The sequence below is a fragment of the Plodia interpunctella genome, chromosome 20 (assembly GCF_027563975.2).
Source record: "Plodia interpunctella isolate USDA-ARS_2022_Savannah chromosome 20, ilPloInte3.2, whole genome shotgun sequence".
In the NCBI taxonomy this organism is placed as follows: domain Eukaryota; kingdom Metazoa; phylum Arthropoda; class Insecta; order Lepidoptera; family Pyralidae; genus Plodia; species Plodia interpunctella.
The window spans coordinates 4911353-4927548 of record NC_071313.1 but is presented as its reverse complement, the minus strand read 5'-3'; the positions used below and the strand labels follow the sequence as shown (position 1 = coordinate 4927548).

At 34.2% G+C, this 16196-nt stretch overlaps 1 protein-coding gene across 3 annotated transcripts; it reads left to right on the top strand.

Moving 5' to 3' along the window:
* Positions 1-4191: 4191 nt before the first annotated feature.
* Positions 4192-13351, top strand: Capa (Capability). Of its 3 annotated transcripts, none has more exons than XM_064436607.1 (5): positions 4192-4213; positions 9732-9803; positions 11797-11913; positions 12314-12499; positions 12830-13351. In XM_064436607.1, the coding sequence occupies exons 2-5, from the start codon at positions 9737-9739 to the stop codon at positions 12850-12852; spliced, it is 393 nt and encodes a 130-aa protein (XP_064292677.1). In that variant the 5' UTR covers positions 4192-4213; positions 9732-9736; the 3' UTR covers positions 12853-13351. The 3 variants fall into 3 exon arrangements, with proteins under 3 accessions (XP_064292677.1, XP_053616296.1, XP_053616295.1); XM_053760321.1 differs by having other exon boundaries at positions 12816-13350; XM_053760320.1 differs by having other exon boundaries at positions 4192-4301; positions 12816-13350.
* The last annotated feature ends 2845 nt before the right edge of the window (positions 13352-16196 follow it).

Genomic DNA, 16196 nt, shown 5'->3' with positions numbered 1-16196 from the left:
TACCCGAGTCAGAATGCTGATAAAATACAATAATACCACTTCATATCCTCTCGTGGATGTGATTAAGAGAAAGCATAGCATTGGCAGCTTATGTTAGCAATAGCATTCCCAAAGAGGGTTAACGTAAGGCATACTCTTAAAAAAATTTTTTTTTCAAGCAGATGGCTTCTTAGTGTCACAGCCCCTGAAGAAACCAGGTAAAGAGAAAATTTATGAGAACAGAGCTGCCGTGTTCACGAGTGCGTGAGATGATTATGTAAGTTCGTATTTGTCTATAAATAATTATATAAATTATTCCATTCTACTAGTAATATATAGAGCTCTATGAAAAGCCAAAAGAAACACTCGAATCGCCGCCATCGGGTTATTCACTATGAGACTATACAGACCTAACCACGACGCGTATGGTCAATTGGATAAACTATCAAAACGAGTGCTGGCACCATTATTGGCGATAGGGATACGGGATAATATGTAGCATATGTGCTAAACAGGATATGTTTTACCCCTGTACCAAATTTAATCGAAATCCGTCCAGTCGATTTTGCATAATAGACAAACATCTTTAGACGCTCAAACCAAACTTTTGCATTTATCTCATCTTCGCGTGTCCCGGTTTCATCTGGGCGTATGACGCCGCGTAGCCTAGGGTTAACGTAAAAATAAACATTAAAATCTTGAAGATTTGGTTATGAATTTACAATCGGCCGCCTTGCTGACGTTAATCCTAACCTGCTACTAATAAGCAAGAATAGCACTTTCAAGGGAAGTGCTATTCTTGCTTATTAGTTGCCACGGCTAGTTAGTATAGTTACCTATAGGTAATATTAGTGGAAATTGGGATTCATTCTTGTACCTGTTTGCCAGTGTTCAAACAATGGTGTGGTCAAATGATGAATGGGAGATTATTTCTTTAGCCAAATAACTACACGTATGGTCATCTTAATGTGGTCTCATAGTGAATAACCCCGTCTTAAGATTAGTATTAGTGGCATTAGCGTGACGTTTGTGTGTTCGTCTGTACGTGGGCCGAATCCTGCGGCTATTCGATCTCGCATTCAAAAGTGTGACAAACAAATGTCTGAGAGCCAGTGTACTGCGAATGACACTTCTTGGTACTTTATTATCTTTCGTTGAGCTTTAACACTGTCATTCGAGTAATTTTTAAGTAGTCGTCAGCTTCTATACTATATAATAGCTGCGCCTCGAAGTTTTGGTCCAGAATCTAGAAATTCAGTATGAAAATATTGTTTGTTGTTGTTGATTATTTCTGTAAAAAATTACAAAATTCACGCAGTGGATTTTGCGCGATAGGATGTTATGAATGTTATGTAAATTGAATATGACAAAAAGCTAACCGTAAGGACAATTTTATCATTATTTTAGATTTTCACATGACAATATAGTAGTTGTGGAGCAAGACAGTAAGTAGATTTAAGTGTAAAGTGAAAATTATGTGTTTTGAAAAGAAACTTTCGTTACATTTTTTCTCGATAACCGCTTCTGTATAACCGTTAGTATCAAATAGACAATGTGATGTACCTCAGACTCCAAAGTATCAAGACGCTCGCTCCACTCTCAGCCGTGTCCTAATATGATCACGTTTACATCGCACTCACTCTCAATTTGCACCCTACGTGGTCTAAGTATTCTAAATAATTCTCCGAGAGATTCCACCACCAGAATATCTCGGGTGGTATTGGGGGAAATAGTATGTCTTAAAGCGGATTCTATTCAAACGATGAGCTGATTTACGCCTCTTTATGAGCTCTTGAGGGCGTCAGGCCCTTCGAGTGGTGGTCATTCACGTTTTTCGGTAAAAATCCCGACATGTCATATCTCGACGTTTTTTGTTTAATTCATACGACTATGTATAAAAAAAAATATGATTCATGAAGTATTTTGAGCGCTATAATATTCTAAATTCGCTTAACAGGTTTCCTCTATTATTTCTAGCGGCCCGTTTCAGCACCGCTCGGGCAAGACCATAATAAATTGTACACGTAAACATAAAGAAATCACGCTATCTATTAAAAAACCAGCATTAAAATCCATAGCATAGTTTTAAAGATCATACATAGGGACAGACAGAAAAAGCGACTTTGTTTTATATTATGTAGGTAGTGATTATTTAACCAAGGAGGCAAACTGTGAGTGGAGCCAAACCCAATCGCCCCAATGTATGGATGCCGGCTAAATCAGGGGTCTCGCGCGTTGCCGACTTTCTGGCCTACGGATGGTGGCCCTATTACTGGTTTCCACCAATTCTCACTGGTGGAAATGAGCAATGGGCATTTCAAGTACTGATGTTTCCATCACGGGTTTGTTGAACCCGCGGTGAAGTTAAGTTTGTCAGCAATTTTTTTTATACCCCGATTAAAAATTTAAAAAATTGTGATTTATTTATTTACTTTGTCTATGTCACACACAATGCACTATGGATATATATAAATGTCTGATTATATTATTCATTTACTAGCTGATGCACGCGACTTCGTTCGCGTGGCCGAACAATTTTTGGTAAGGAGTCAAAATTATTAGAGAGATTAAAAAAATCTTTATGTGTTATATTGTTTTTTTTTTTGATAACAGGAACGACATACTGATTAGTCTGAAAGATCTATCAATAATCTATTAGATTGAGATCGAGCTATGTCAATTAGAATCAATTACTTGGTTTCAGAAGTTTAATTCGTGATTAAAAAAAATAATAATCTAAAATGAAATTAAAATCGTTAATCCAGTTATTAATTAATAGAGCGGTGATCACGGTGCATTGACCACCTAATATAATAAAGGCGAACGTATATATGTTTGTTACCTCTTCACGCATTATCTTCTCAAACAGTCTTCTTCAATTTTTGCATTCATGCAGTTAGACGTAGGCTATACAAATGTGAAAAAAATGCAAGTAGTAGTAGCAGACGCAGTCGCGGGCGAATACTGAATATAAACTTTAATTAATTACAATACTACTTAGTAATTAAAGTTTATATTCAGTACTAATATGAACTAATATGCCTACTGCACTGTCATATAAATACTAGCCACCCCTAGTACCTAGCACGATGTCTACAAATATATGGGAATAAAATGTCGAAATAACAGTGAAAACTGCATCAAAATCCGTTGCGTGATAAAATAAAACCTTAGAAACAGACACGGATAGTTACGACTTAGTTATAAAGTATGCAGTAACTTTTCACACAAATAATTTTCCGTTGAATTAACCCGAACATCAAAAAAATTAATAGTAATTGACCACAATTGACAATGTATGAATATAAACACTTCAATTTAATTGGCGTTGATTCCTAAATGAATTATCTCAAAACTCGGAACGTGATTTCGTAGCCGCAGCGGCCAGTGGTCCCCAACTTTGCAGGAGTTCAATACGTTCAAGAATCTTCTCACTAATTGATGTAAATTAAATTAAGACGAAGGTTTAATTGTTAACAGGTAAGATGTTCACTCAATTTAACTTTTAATTTCATGAGAATTCATTGACAGTTTTAAATTGTTTTATTACTTAGGTATTTTGTACTGAACAGTTTCATATAAAAATAGTAGTAAATCTAATAATACGTAATATACGACATTTTTATTTTCTTGTATATTGTGACAATTATTATCACAATAAGAGAGAAAATGGTGCTCATTCTAGTAAACGCTTTGCTAGTTTTTTTTTGTTTATCATATAATCTAATAACGCTTAGTCTAAAAAAAAAATTAACTATATAAACTTAGTAAATATTCTTATCAATGTCTTAAAATCATGCAATGAGCTTAAAATGAGCATGTGATTTTAATGAAAGTTGTATATATAGTACTTCTTATATTAAAAAATCCCAAAACGCGGAAACACAAGTTATCTAAATCAGAATTTCGCCATATTTATATTATGTAATAGATGTTCAAACCGATTTCATAAAAAAAGTCATGATTTTTTTTTTAATAACTAGAGCTTTTTCTTATGATCTCATATTTGAATAGCGGGAATCGAACCCACGTTTGCAGGGGACAATAAAGCATAATTATTATGTGACGTGCATATGTCGATATAAAATACCAAGATGGTCTTAGTACTCCTAATTGAGATATAGTTTATTTCAACAAAGTTTGGGAAGCGCCGATGCGAGGGCGTCCCGTCCTATATAAAGTGGCTACAGGCTCTGTTACAGCATTCGGGGGCGCAACAGGTGGCGGAACGGAGGTGAGCACCTCACTTATTGTTTTAACCCACTTCGATAAAAAAAACAGTGATCAATTTTCAAAATTCGCAAAGCCACCGACAAAAAAACGTGAGTAGATTTTTCATAGAGATTGTTAGTAAAATATATTTTTTTAAAATCTTTGCCCATAGTTGCTGAACTTTATAGGATTATATTATTCTCTGTCTCGTCTGAATGTTTTCTCGGTTGCTTCCGAGCTGTTAAGTATTGGAGCCCAGGATCCGCAAACATACTTATTCTATTCCTCTTCACACCTCCGGTAATACTTATTAGAGCATGATATCAGTGACAATGGTTACACAGGAAAAAAATGACTATTTAATTATATTATCTTCTAGCTAAAATATTGGAAGCAGTGTATATGTTGTTTGGGAAAAAACGTTATTCCTAATTCAGTACTGTAAACTAAAAGTTCAGTTTCACGTCATTATTACATGACTACAATCCTATTAATAAACAAAAGTAAGTTAACGTAGGACTCACTAGCCCATCCTGGCTTCAGGTAAAACATAATAAAATATACACTTAAACATTCCCCAGGAATCGCACTATCTAGTAATGAAAACCGCTTGAAAATCCGTCCAATAGTTTTCGAGTTTATCACGAACATAGAGCCACTGTGCTACGTCCGAGTTCGGCGATAGTGTGTTGCGCACATTACATACAGGTCCACAGCAGTCAACTATACGTTGTCACTGGAAGTATTGTATTATCTGTGACATTGCGTACAGTTTGTTGAAAAACTCTATGTTAATAAGACGAATCGAAACTTTTCTTCATTATATTCATGATCATAATCACGTTTCCCATCTATAAAAGACATAATTTTCAACAAAAAAACAATCGCCAGAAATAATAATCCCCGAAATTTATTCATTTATGCAAAGTCATTTGTTATTTCCAATTGAATTCCAATAAAACTGTATTTTTCAAGTCCGATAACTGATTTCCTGGGTTACAATTGTTGCCCAATTAATTTTAGACTTTATTAACTTAATTTTAGATCTGAAAGTACGTAATCTTCAAAGTTTGGTAATAATCTTTTCACGTGTAAAACTGACAAACCGGTAAAAAAGTTCAAGATTTTAATTCCTTTAAGAAGCTCTTTTTTTATTTATGACTAGCTTTTGACCGCAACTTAACTTGTGTGAATTTGCGAGTATCTTAGATAAGAATAATACCAAGCTGTAATTGAATTACTGTTTAATAAAAACTTGCATCCTTCATTTCATACCCTTAGCGCCAGAAATTTCAAAATCCAATGAAATCCACTAAGTCATTAATTTTATTATCTTTATAGTGACAATTTCATCAAAATTGAATGATTCCGTTTCAAAGATTCCCCTGGACAAACGGACGAAAAAATAAATGTTTTTAAACAGCTACATTTAAAAACTAAAGTAGACATGGAAATAGCAAAGGAGCCATTGCAAATGAAAATAAATCAAGTTGAACACTAGTATTTACACTATTTTGAGTTTAAATTATATTTAAATTTTAATATCAAAAATAATTGCAAGGAAATTCTAAAAGTAAGAATGAAAAGTAAAAAATAATTTACTCACCGCCACAGCAACCTATGAAAAATATATTTGTAATTTCCTGAACACACCGTATTCGTTGCGGGACCTATAGAAAGAAACAGCAAGAAAAAGTTGTGCCACCTACAGCGAAGGGTTCTGTATATTTTAATCTTCTTTCCTTCCATATTGTCGTATTCCTCAGGAATGAATGATGAATACATGATAATTTATTTGCATTATATTTCATATTATTATTTATATTTCAGTAAATTGTGTGTTACAGCAGAACAAATAAATATTTTATCTACTTATATATCTTATTATCAAAAGCGGTACAAAAGCAGTTGTTCTTTATAAATATCATAAATTCCTATCTCACTATTAACCTTTCTAGACATGCAAAACTTCTGCAAAATCATCAGAAATAAAAGTAGTTGGCTCAACCATCTTTTTGTCAAGTCGAAATGGCTGTTCAGACGATGTTCGACCAGTATGTCGTATGTCGTCACGCTGATCGCTCTGTCGTTGGCCTCATTCAACCCAATATATGTTAATTATGGCTCAGGTTAGTGGTCATTACATGGAATGAAACACACACAACGACTTTCTTGGCAGTATTAATGGAATTGTTTGCCATTGCCTTCTTCATTTCACACACAAGCAGATATTATTAACTGGAGTGCAGATTTCCTTACGATGTTTACCTTCACTGGTATTGTATATATATTGTATTGTAAAATGCACTTGTATACCTAATTTAATTCAAATTCATTAAAAAAATATGTCATTGAATAACAAATATTATCATAATATCTCAATGTTCTAATTTTGAGCAAGTATATTAACGATTGTATGCATTGTATGCACAAAATGCGAGGTTCATTTCCCTCATCGTTAACGGATCCCTGAAAATATAATGAGAACTTTTGATTTATCTCACCCTCTATTCAAATGAGTCCGTCCAAGGCGGAACTTTTATAATTCTATTTCTTTTGTAGCTCCTTGTAGAGTGCAGAAAGAATGGAAAACCTGAAATATATAAAGCCATGTATAATCCGTGGTTCCACAAGTATTCATGTTCAGAATAAAATATTTTATGCAAACAAACTGACATTAAAGTAAAAAATTAAACTATATTGTTATACTTTTCTTTGAAAAATCTTCTTGCAAAACGTAAATATTAATTCTTATGAGAACAATTTGACAAACTGCATTTTTTTGTATATTCATAAGGATATTTCTAACTGTAACATTTTGTATGGAGCACTTTCAATGTTTCGTATAAAAATGTGACAGAAACATGAAAAAACTAACAGTAATCACCATTTACATTACATTCACCATTTTTGAATGAGATCAAATCAAGTTACAAGGGTTTTGATTAATGCCATTCGTGTCTTTTTTTTAACTTATGAACTTTGTGTGCATCGCTCACCGATTCAAAAGATTGTAGATAATTTCCGTTGACCTAGAATTAATAATTATACCAGTTGTGAGTTTCCGCATATGATTTTTTTCGTAAAATTTACAGACAGAAGAACAGAAACTTTTATTTTATTTCGTAAAATTACGTTGAAAGCGGAATTGCCAGAGTCATGTCCTTATCATCCATTTATGTGTTAGTTTTTTCTTAGTAAATTGTTTACAAAACGCCTTAACATCTAAAATTTTAAGTTTTTATAATTAGCTGTTTCTGTCAGCTCTGCATTAATATATAATATTAATATAATATAATAAAGAGTGCTAATCCGTACCAATCCGAAAAAATAACCGCCCTAAAAATACTTAAACATGCCCTTCCTTATTATCAACTGCATGGAATCGATGCAAGTTAATAAAATAATCAAATCATTGGTTTAAAAGGCACCGACACAAACACAATATCTGTGTCAAAACATGCAAATATTTGGCCGGTAATCGAACCGATGATGGTCTAGTCAAAGCACGTAATGTTAATCCGGATATTGAGGCATCTTACGTAATGCCAGCTACACACTGTCGCCGAACTCAGACACATACCGACGCGAATCCGTGAACATTGCGTAGTTAATTTGATTGCTTCTATTTACCGCAATGAAAAACCCAGCAATGTATATACCGAATCCGCCAAAGTTTGGCAAATTCTTCGACGACAATGTGGACCGGGCATAACAAATGCGTTGGTGTATAGGCAATCAATCCATTACTACAGATTATTTTCGATTCGATTTGATTATTTCCAATAAGTAGTAGCTTTTCCAGTTAGTCATAAGTGCCTATTCCCACTCCTACCGTGTTCTAGCGGTTGCTCCTTAAAATATTTGTAGATTCGGTCGTATTTCACAACCGGCAGGCTGCCTGACGTCAACCCTCTTCGAGAACGCTACTGTTGCCTATCAGCTGCCAGGCTATATGTCCCTTAGTCAACTCGTGCGTCGATATGGTGTTCTATTGAAGGACAGATCCATTTACCTCTTTTATTCATACGTAGAGTTAAATAACCTATATATGTATTTGTCATAAAATATAGTATCGTTGAGTTAGTATCCCATAACACAAGTCTCGAACTTACTTTGGGGCTAGCTCAATCTGTGTGATACGTCCTAATATATTTATATTTTAATGCCTCATATAAAATATAAATATATTAGGACATACATATATAGATAAATATCCAAGAGCCGGATCAATCAGAAAAACATTATTTTCCATCATGACCCGACCGGGGGTCGAACCCAGGACCTCTCGGTACAGTGGCAAGAACTTTAGCACTGCGCCACCGAGGTCGTTAAATCTATGATATGGATCGTAAGTAATAAAATAAGTTTTTACATGTTTATGCACAGCAGCGCTTCTATTCTAATCTACTTCATAAAGTGCCTAATCCCATGGAAATCGCGTAGTTTCGGTATAAAAATACCCTTTGTGTTAATCCAACGTATCATTATGTAGTTCAATATAAAGTTTCATAAAGAAGCAACAAACGACTCACAAACTTTCGCCTTTATAATATTAGTGGGATTCGTTATAATAATTTTCCGCCCACCGCTAAGCATATCCCTCTCTAGGGCCTCACTAGTATTATTTCCATAATAATATAACATGCAAATCAACAATTTTAATCTCTACGAAAGTTAAATTAGGTACGTAGGTACTTGTTTTAAATCGGTCTCCATTAAACTCGATTCAGAAGATGTAAGATAAAGCCAATGTTATTATAAGTATCGAACAATGTGAATGTTTAAACTCCTCTAAACTGTCCTTAGTGAGCGACTGAACGCTTCACGACGCGATTCGACGCAGTGCGTGAATGAGTGATTAGGACTTCATATATTCGTCCACACATACATATTATCACGCCTGTTTTCCATGGGGGTTGGCAGAGACTAGGGATTTTCAACTTTCATCTAAACTACCTTCATATTCCTTTTTAATTTTTGTCACTTCATCTTCTTTTATACTCTCATATTTCTCTTATAATCTACACTCAAAATTCGTTCATACATTTGATATTGACGCAATGCATCGCGTCGTGATGGCTTGCCGCGTTTGTCGTTCAACTAGGACTTACAGATTCATGTGAGCTTAAAGCTTAAATAATATTTACTCACAAATCTTCAGGGAAACGATTAAGTGGTATTTTCATAATTATTGGTGATTAATTAACCATTGCAATAATGATTAGGATCTACCTCAACATAGTGGTATTAGTAGTAAAGCTTCCGTTGGAATGTAGATGTTATTAGAAGTCAGTAGTTTGTAGCTTTTTGAGGAATTACCACATAATATAAAATTTAACGTGAAAAAGTGCTTGTGAAGGTCTAACTTCTGAATAAATGATATGATTTAATTTGAATAGCATTTTTTGTCACGCGTTGAATGCAAAGCTTCGCGACAATAAAAGTTTGTTTTTGTTTGTCAATTAAAGTTTGCATTTTTTTAAAGAACTGTTTATTATACAATACTGTCATCTGTATATCTGTCTGTTTGTCCGCAGGCGCCATGCAGTCACTAGTTCGCCTCGCCGTTAGCCTCATCCTCCTTACGTCCGTCCTGGCGAGCGCTTACCGTAAGTGTTTGTTTTTCTGCTCATTCTCGTGTTCCAGACCCTCGTGACGTCACCGAGGCTTTGCGGAGTTGGAATTGATGTCACTTTATTTCATTTAGCGTAGGAGTCACACCGCTCTGAAACTTGTGAAAATTCTAGAGAGTAGAGTGGAGCAGCGGACCTTGGGCTTCGATGCTCAACGGTTGAAGGAGAAACCGAGATAAGGCTTAGATGATAGGATATATAAAAGAACATATTACAATGTATTATATAGAAAACATATGACAATGAATATATTGAATTGTTTGAAAATTCGTAGCCTGCTTGAGCAATTGATCTCCTTTTGAATGTTATTACAAAAACGTCTTGTAGACGTTTTTTTTTAATGTTCGTTTTTTTTTTTAATTTTATTTTTTTCATTCCTTATGTTTCTTATTTTTTTCAGAATGCTGGCCATTATTTAAATGGGTATATTTAAATTATATAATTTATAATTGTATACGTTTAATAAAGTTCTAGAAACTGGGTGTTCTATTCTTAGACCGAATATTTATTTACTCTGTGGCATATGCTAATTTTGACACAGAGACTGTAGACTCCCCTCTGTGACTACAACATTATTTGTCATTTATACAGCTAATAAATAAATAGTGTTGTTTTCCCTTCGAACACAAACCTTTGAGTAATTAGACGTAACTAAACATACGCACGATAAGTTTTACGAAAATCATTTAATCAAATTAAGTATAATTCAATATTATGTTTCTAAGGAAAGTTGAACAAGATAAATTAAGTCTATTTTACAAATATTTTTTTTTCCAATGTTCATACATCAAACCTTATTGAACATACTTTTTTCATATCAGTCTAGCCAGCCAGTTACTTTATAGGTAATCGCAAGTTAGATGTAAGAGTTTATGTATTTTTTTTTTATAAAAGACATTTTACCCTCCACAGCCATGTACTCGGTCATTTATTGAACGTTTCGACAATTTTCAACGTATAATTGATTTTTAAATTTTTTGTGTGTTTGATGCTAAGCTCCCGGCTTATTCAGAATTGAAGATGAAGTGGTACAAAGCGGTTTATGGGATTTTAATGTCATCTTTTTTGGCACATATTATAACATCCGTGGGAGATTTGGTACCTAACTTTTATACCAAATCATCTTTGTTAAGTATTTCATAATGCTGTGTAAAATTAAAAAAGGTATGACGCGGCTTTTTGTAAGGAATTGATGTCTAAGTGTCGTCAATTCAATGACAGATCAAAAAAAGGGGAAGGTTCTCCATTTATCGCGATCTTTTATTTCAACCTGTTTTTACAATAAAGTTATCCCAACCAAACAGAATCTTTCGAAAATTCGAGGTGAGGCTAAAGATTACATATAAGTGACAGTTAAATTGAAATCGATGGCGGGTCTCCTTAGTAGCGACAGCACCTGTGGCCATTTGTCAGCCAATTTGAGAACTGATGTAATATATAAAAGTGACCTAAATAGATGGAATTTTTGGAATTTATAGGTATGAATTTGGGTTACATAAAAGTCTATTCTGTGCCTAATTTTCATGAATCTTCATCGTTTTATCTCAACTATAATCGAGAATATTTCCTTGATGAACAATATATAACATTAGCTCGACTGTACTTTCGAAAAGGTAACTACTTTTCTTAAATCGAAACTAAAGAAATCTCTCTCATATATCATTGATAATTCGCCTGTGATTTTACGACCGACCTGACGTCAACCCTCTTTAGGAATAATATTGCTGCCTATCAGCTGCCAAGGTTGTGTCCCTCAGTTGTCCCTTGTATGACATCAACGGGATAGAGAATGGACTGAATGTAGGTGGTCCTAATGTTCCCACCCAGAGTGTATCTTAGACATTCACGGGCGGATAAAATATGGTCCTATTCTAGGGCTATTTATACATACATACCATAAAGATGTGTGGAACCACACACATCTTTATGGTATATATGTATAAATATCTATTATATCTCTCTCCAACAGACAACAACGCAAAACTTCGTCGCGATGGGGTCCTGAACCTGTACCCTTTCCCACGCGTGGGGCGAGCAGGCCGGCACACGTGGCAAGTGCCGCTACCGCCTAGCGAAATGTACTTAGGTAACTGGACACTCAGTCTCAAATACAGCTTTAATATTCTGAATCTGCAGCCAACATAGATTTGAAATGTATTTGGCCACATGGAAAAAAGACCATCAAAAATTAATATATATATATTTTTATTGGTTGTTCAAAAACCAACGAACAAAGAACTAAATTTTAATTTTCGAACAGTTTGAGTTTGTAGTGGTGTATTGATGATTCTGGCTATTACTTAAAATAATGATTACGATTTAATATTTAAGTGCAGCCTGTCTATAAATAGTAGAAAATAAATTAGGACGCTGCTCTTCTTGGTTTGATACACTTAGATACACTATTTTTGATTCATTCTTTTCAAAAATCTATTTGTTATTAATAAATTGTCTGCAATATAAATATCGGGAACTGTTACTTCCAGAATACGAGCCGCTAGAGAAGCGACAGTTGTACGCGTTCCCGCGAGTGGGTCGCGGCGACCCATCGCTGTTTCGCGACGCGCTGCGTTCAGAAACGCAGATGCCGAAGAGACGTGGCGGCGTCTCAGAAAACACGGGCATGTGGTTTGGTCCTAGGATCGGAAGGTCGTTCAAAAGCGAAGATGACGGTAAGGAACTTGTTTAAAAATACAAAGACCTAAAATACTCACGGTTTGGAGATGTCTATGATATAAAGATGCCAAACTCGCCTTTTGAGACTTTTTGCTGTACTATTTTAAGCTTATTCGGTTTGTGGTTCTTTTTACCCCGATTTTCAGATGCGGCTTAGTTAAGATAGTTCAAAAATAAAATTAGCAAATATTCACATTATGTGCGTAATAAACTCGAAAACAGGTAACTAAGTACAAAGGTTTATAAAGAAATTTCTGACTTAAAGTACCCACTGATTTATTTTTTTTAACAAGAGAATTCTTTAATCAACAGATATCACGTTCCAGAACGAAAGCAGAGACCACAGTGATCCAGAACAAATGGACCCGGTGCCTGTCGACAGGGAAAAGAGACAAACTAAACAAAATTAATGTGTACTCCTCACAATACCGCTGCAATACTAAAATATCCGTTCGGAAATACGTTAGAGTCTGTTCCTAGCTTAATTATGATAAAGTTTATCGATAAATAACAGTTAATACCAGTTCTCAAATGTCCCGTCTCTAGTTGATCATAAATTCAATTTATACATTTTTGAAATTGTAAATGCGAACTCTGTCATTGTAATTTAAATATAGAATAGTTACGTATTGTAATAACTAAAATTATGATTAAAAATGTTATTTATTCTAGTTGCCAGGAATATTTCGAAGGCTGGGTGGATTTTTTTTTATTTTTAAATGTATTTTGCTAATTTATAATCCACGAAATGATCCTGGCCAAATGTATTATTCTATTTGCGATTAGTTGTTTGTAAATCGATTTAATTAAAAGAAGAGTCAAATAAAATACAGATAATTTTGTTTCATTTACCCATTGCATCCGTGAACATGAACATGATATACTTATTAATAAGACTACTTAAGTATTTACTTAAGTATTTAATGTATACGCTGTTGGTTTTCTCAATAAATAAAAAAAAATAAAAAAAAATATTCGACCGTGCGTATAACCGTTGTTTATTATAGGTTGTAAAATGCGTAACAAAATTCGAGTACCTAATGTGACAAAAAATAAAATTTCACATCAAACTTGACATTTATCAAAAGTGCAACACAACGTTGAGTTGTTGAAAAAAATATTCAAATGTTTTAATTTCAAATGAAAATAATGTTAAAATGTGTTTTACTGTGTTCAAACTGAACGTAACTGATACTGAGAATTTCATCAAAAATATTAGTGTGCAGTATATTCACCCAACCCTATACAATAAATAATACAATTCTACCTTTAGACTTCATAAACAGTTCATTAAATAACGTTGCATTATTAACTTGAACAGAGCAGGATCATCCGTCGCCGCGACCGTACATTAATAAACATGGAATTTAAAATAAACTTGTTTATCTATGGTCTTGTAGGAAATCAAAGTCACGCCATTTATCAAGAAATTAGTCCTCAACAGGCACGTTTTCATATCAAATTTTATATTATAAAGTAATTCAAAAAGCTACAAATTTCTGATATTTTGGTATATTTTTTATTGATAACTAGCAAATATCCGAATGAAAAAAAAAACAAATTATTGAACAAAGACTTTTTGTTGTAGCAGCGATCGTAGCATCGCGTAGAATATTCGTAGCCCTCGTAGGCGTTCGTAGCACCTACGTAGCGTTTCAGCTTATCGTTAAAAAATGTTTATTTGAAGTCCATACTATTACTAATGCTAAAAAGTAAATTCTGCAAAATAGCTTAAATTAGTACTTCGTTGACGTTAGACTGCTAACTGCATTCAGCTGTGATTTTAAGACCATTTGACTGACATCAAAACTTCTGTTCTTGGCTATCAGCTTACGAGGCATTTTTATATCTTACTATACATTTTTATATCTACCTCCTCCAACTACAGCAAGATCCATATCTTGCTGTAGTTGGAGGAGAGGACAACTCCATAGTTGTCCTGTCTACGGCTACTACTACTTAATGAAATAAAAAAATCTGAAATAGAATGGGAATTGAATCTACGCCCCTGTCTATCCGGGACAGTGCTGACCATTGATCTATGTTATCCTAGATGTGGGTTCAATTCTCGCTTTTCGCTTTTAGATTCCAGATTTTTTTCATGTCATTATTTTCAAAATTAGTAAAAAAGCATGTATAACAAATCCATTAAAATATTAATACTTCACTAGTTTCCCATTCGATCGCATTCCAATTCACTCTGTCACTGCCACCGCAAACCTGTAAATAAGTTACAAACACACAGGCGTGCGCAGGCGGCCAGTGTCCGGCTTTGCTGGCCACAATTTGTAGAGATGAGCTATGCAAACTTTATCTATTGTTGTGTTGGACGACCGGCCTGACGTCGATATTTCTGAAAATGCATAACATACAATATGTGAGGGTACATGGTATCTTAAAGTTGCGACGTTGCGATTAGCAAGTGAAATATCCTAAGCGACTTACCTTCAGAAAGAAGACTCGTTTATACAATGTAGATAGATAGATAAACTCTTTATAGCACCATTCACAAAGGAGCTATAAGTTACAACAAGATATTCAAACATAATGAGTGCAAAGGCGGACTTATCGCTAATGCAATTTCTTCCAGCCAACCTTTGGATGGAAAGAGACACAAGTAGACTAAGAGGGAGCAGTCAACTTAACAGTATTAAATAAACAGACAAAAAAAATATTAAAATAAAAAAATATAGGAGAAATATATAAACATACAGACAAGCGTAAATGTTGTTGTTATAGAACAATGAATAAATATATAATAAATTAAAGAGGACTAATATAATGAGACTTTACTTGCTTCCTAAAAGATGACAAGGTTTGGGCGTTGCGAGTTTCAGCCGGCAATGCATTCCACAAACGAGCAGCCTGGACAGTAAAGCAGTGGGAACAGAACTGGGACACGTGTACAGGAATAACTAGGCGAAAGGAGTTAACGCTATGTCGTACCTCGCGATTATTGACCCCAGTGAGAAAATTGAAACGTTCTTTGAGGTAAAGAGGAGTATAAGGGTTGTAAAGAACCGAGTACAGAAGTGAAAGGATATGTAGATTACGACGGTATCTAATAGGGAGCCACTTGAGTTGACTGCGAAAAGATGAAACGTGATCATATTTACGTAAACCAAATATGAATCTGATGCTGAAGTTTAAAAGACAATGTAAACAAACAAAAATTGAAATTATACTAAAAAAATTAAACTAAATACATGCACTAAAATGCCTCCCGCTCATCATGTTTCTCGTGAAACGTCATATACCTATTATGGCTGGCTGAAACTGCTTATTTTCTTATATATATAATCTTATTTTTGTGTACGTTATATAAGAAAAATACAGGAAAACTATATAAAATTCAATTACTATATCAAATATATAAATATCTACGAAATACAAGCACCAAATACAATACGTAACCGGCCCTGGGTCGACATCGTCCGCTGCGTTACAAACGAAGTGTGGTGCATTATACATAGTAATTTTCATATTTTTTTATGTAAGAAAAATGCTAGAAAATAATATTAATTTTGAGCTTTAAATAAATACAAAATACAAGCCAGGGCAAAAAATAATACAGTCATTGTACCTGGGTCTGCATGATCCGCTGCGTTACACATGACGTCGAAGGATTGACAGATTATCTTAACATGATCGCTCTTGCTCATGTGGTAACAGAATTATATAGGCACCCATTTT

Bases quoted from the DNA above. Each gene is read 5' to 3' on its own strand.
- Capa (XM_053760321.1), top strand. From the start codon at position 9,737: ATGCAGTCACTAGTTCGCCTCGCCGTTAGCCTCATCCTCCTTACGTCC. The intron at 11,914-12,313 runs GTAACTGGACAC...TGTTACTTCCAG, and splicing joins GCCTAGCGAAATGTACTTAG to AATACGAGCCGCTAGAGAAG. The intron at 12,500-12,815 runs GTAAGGAACTTG...TTTAATCAACAG, and splicing joins GTTCAAAAGCGAAGATGACG to ATATCACGTTCCAGAACGAA.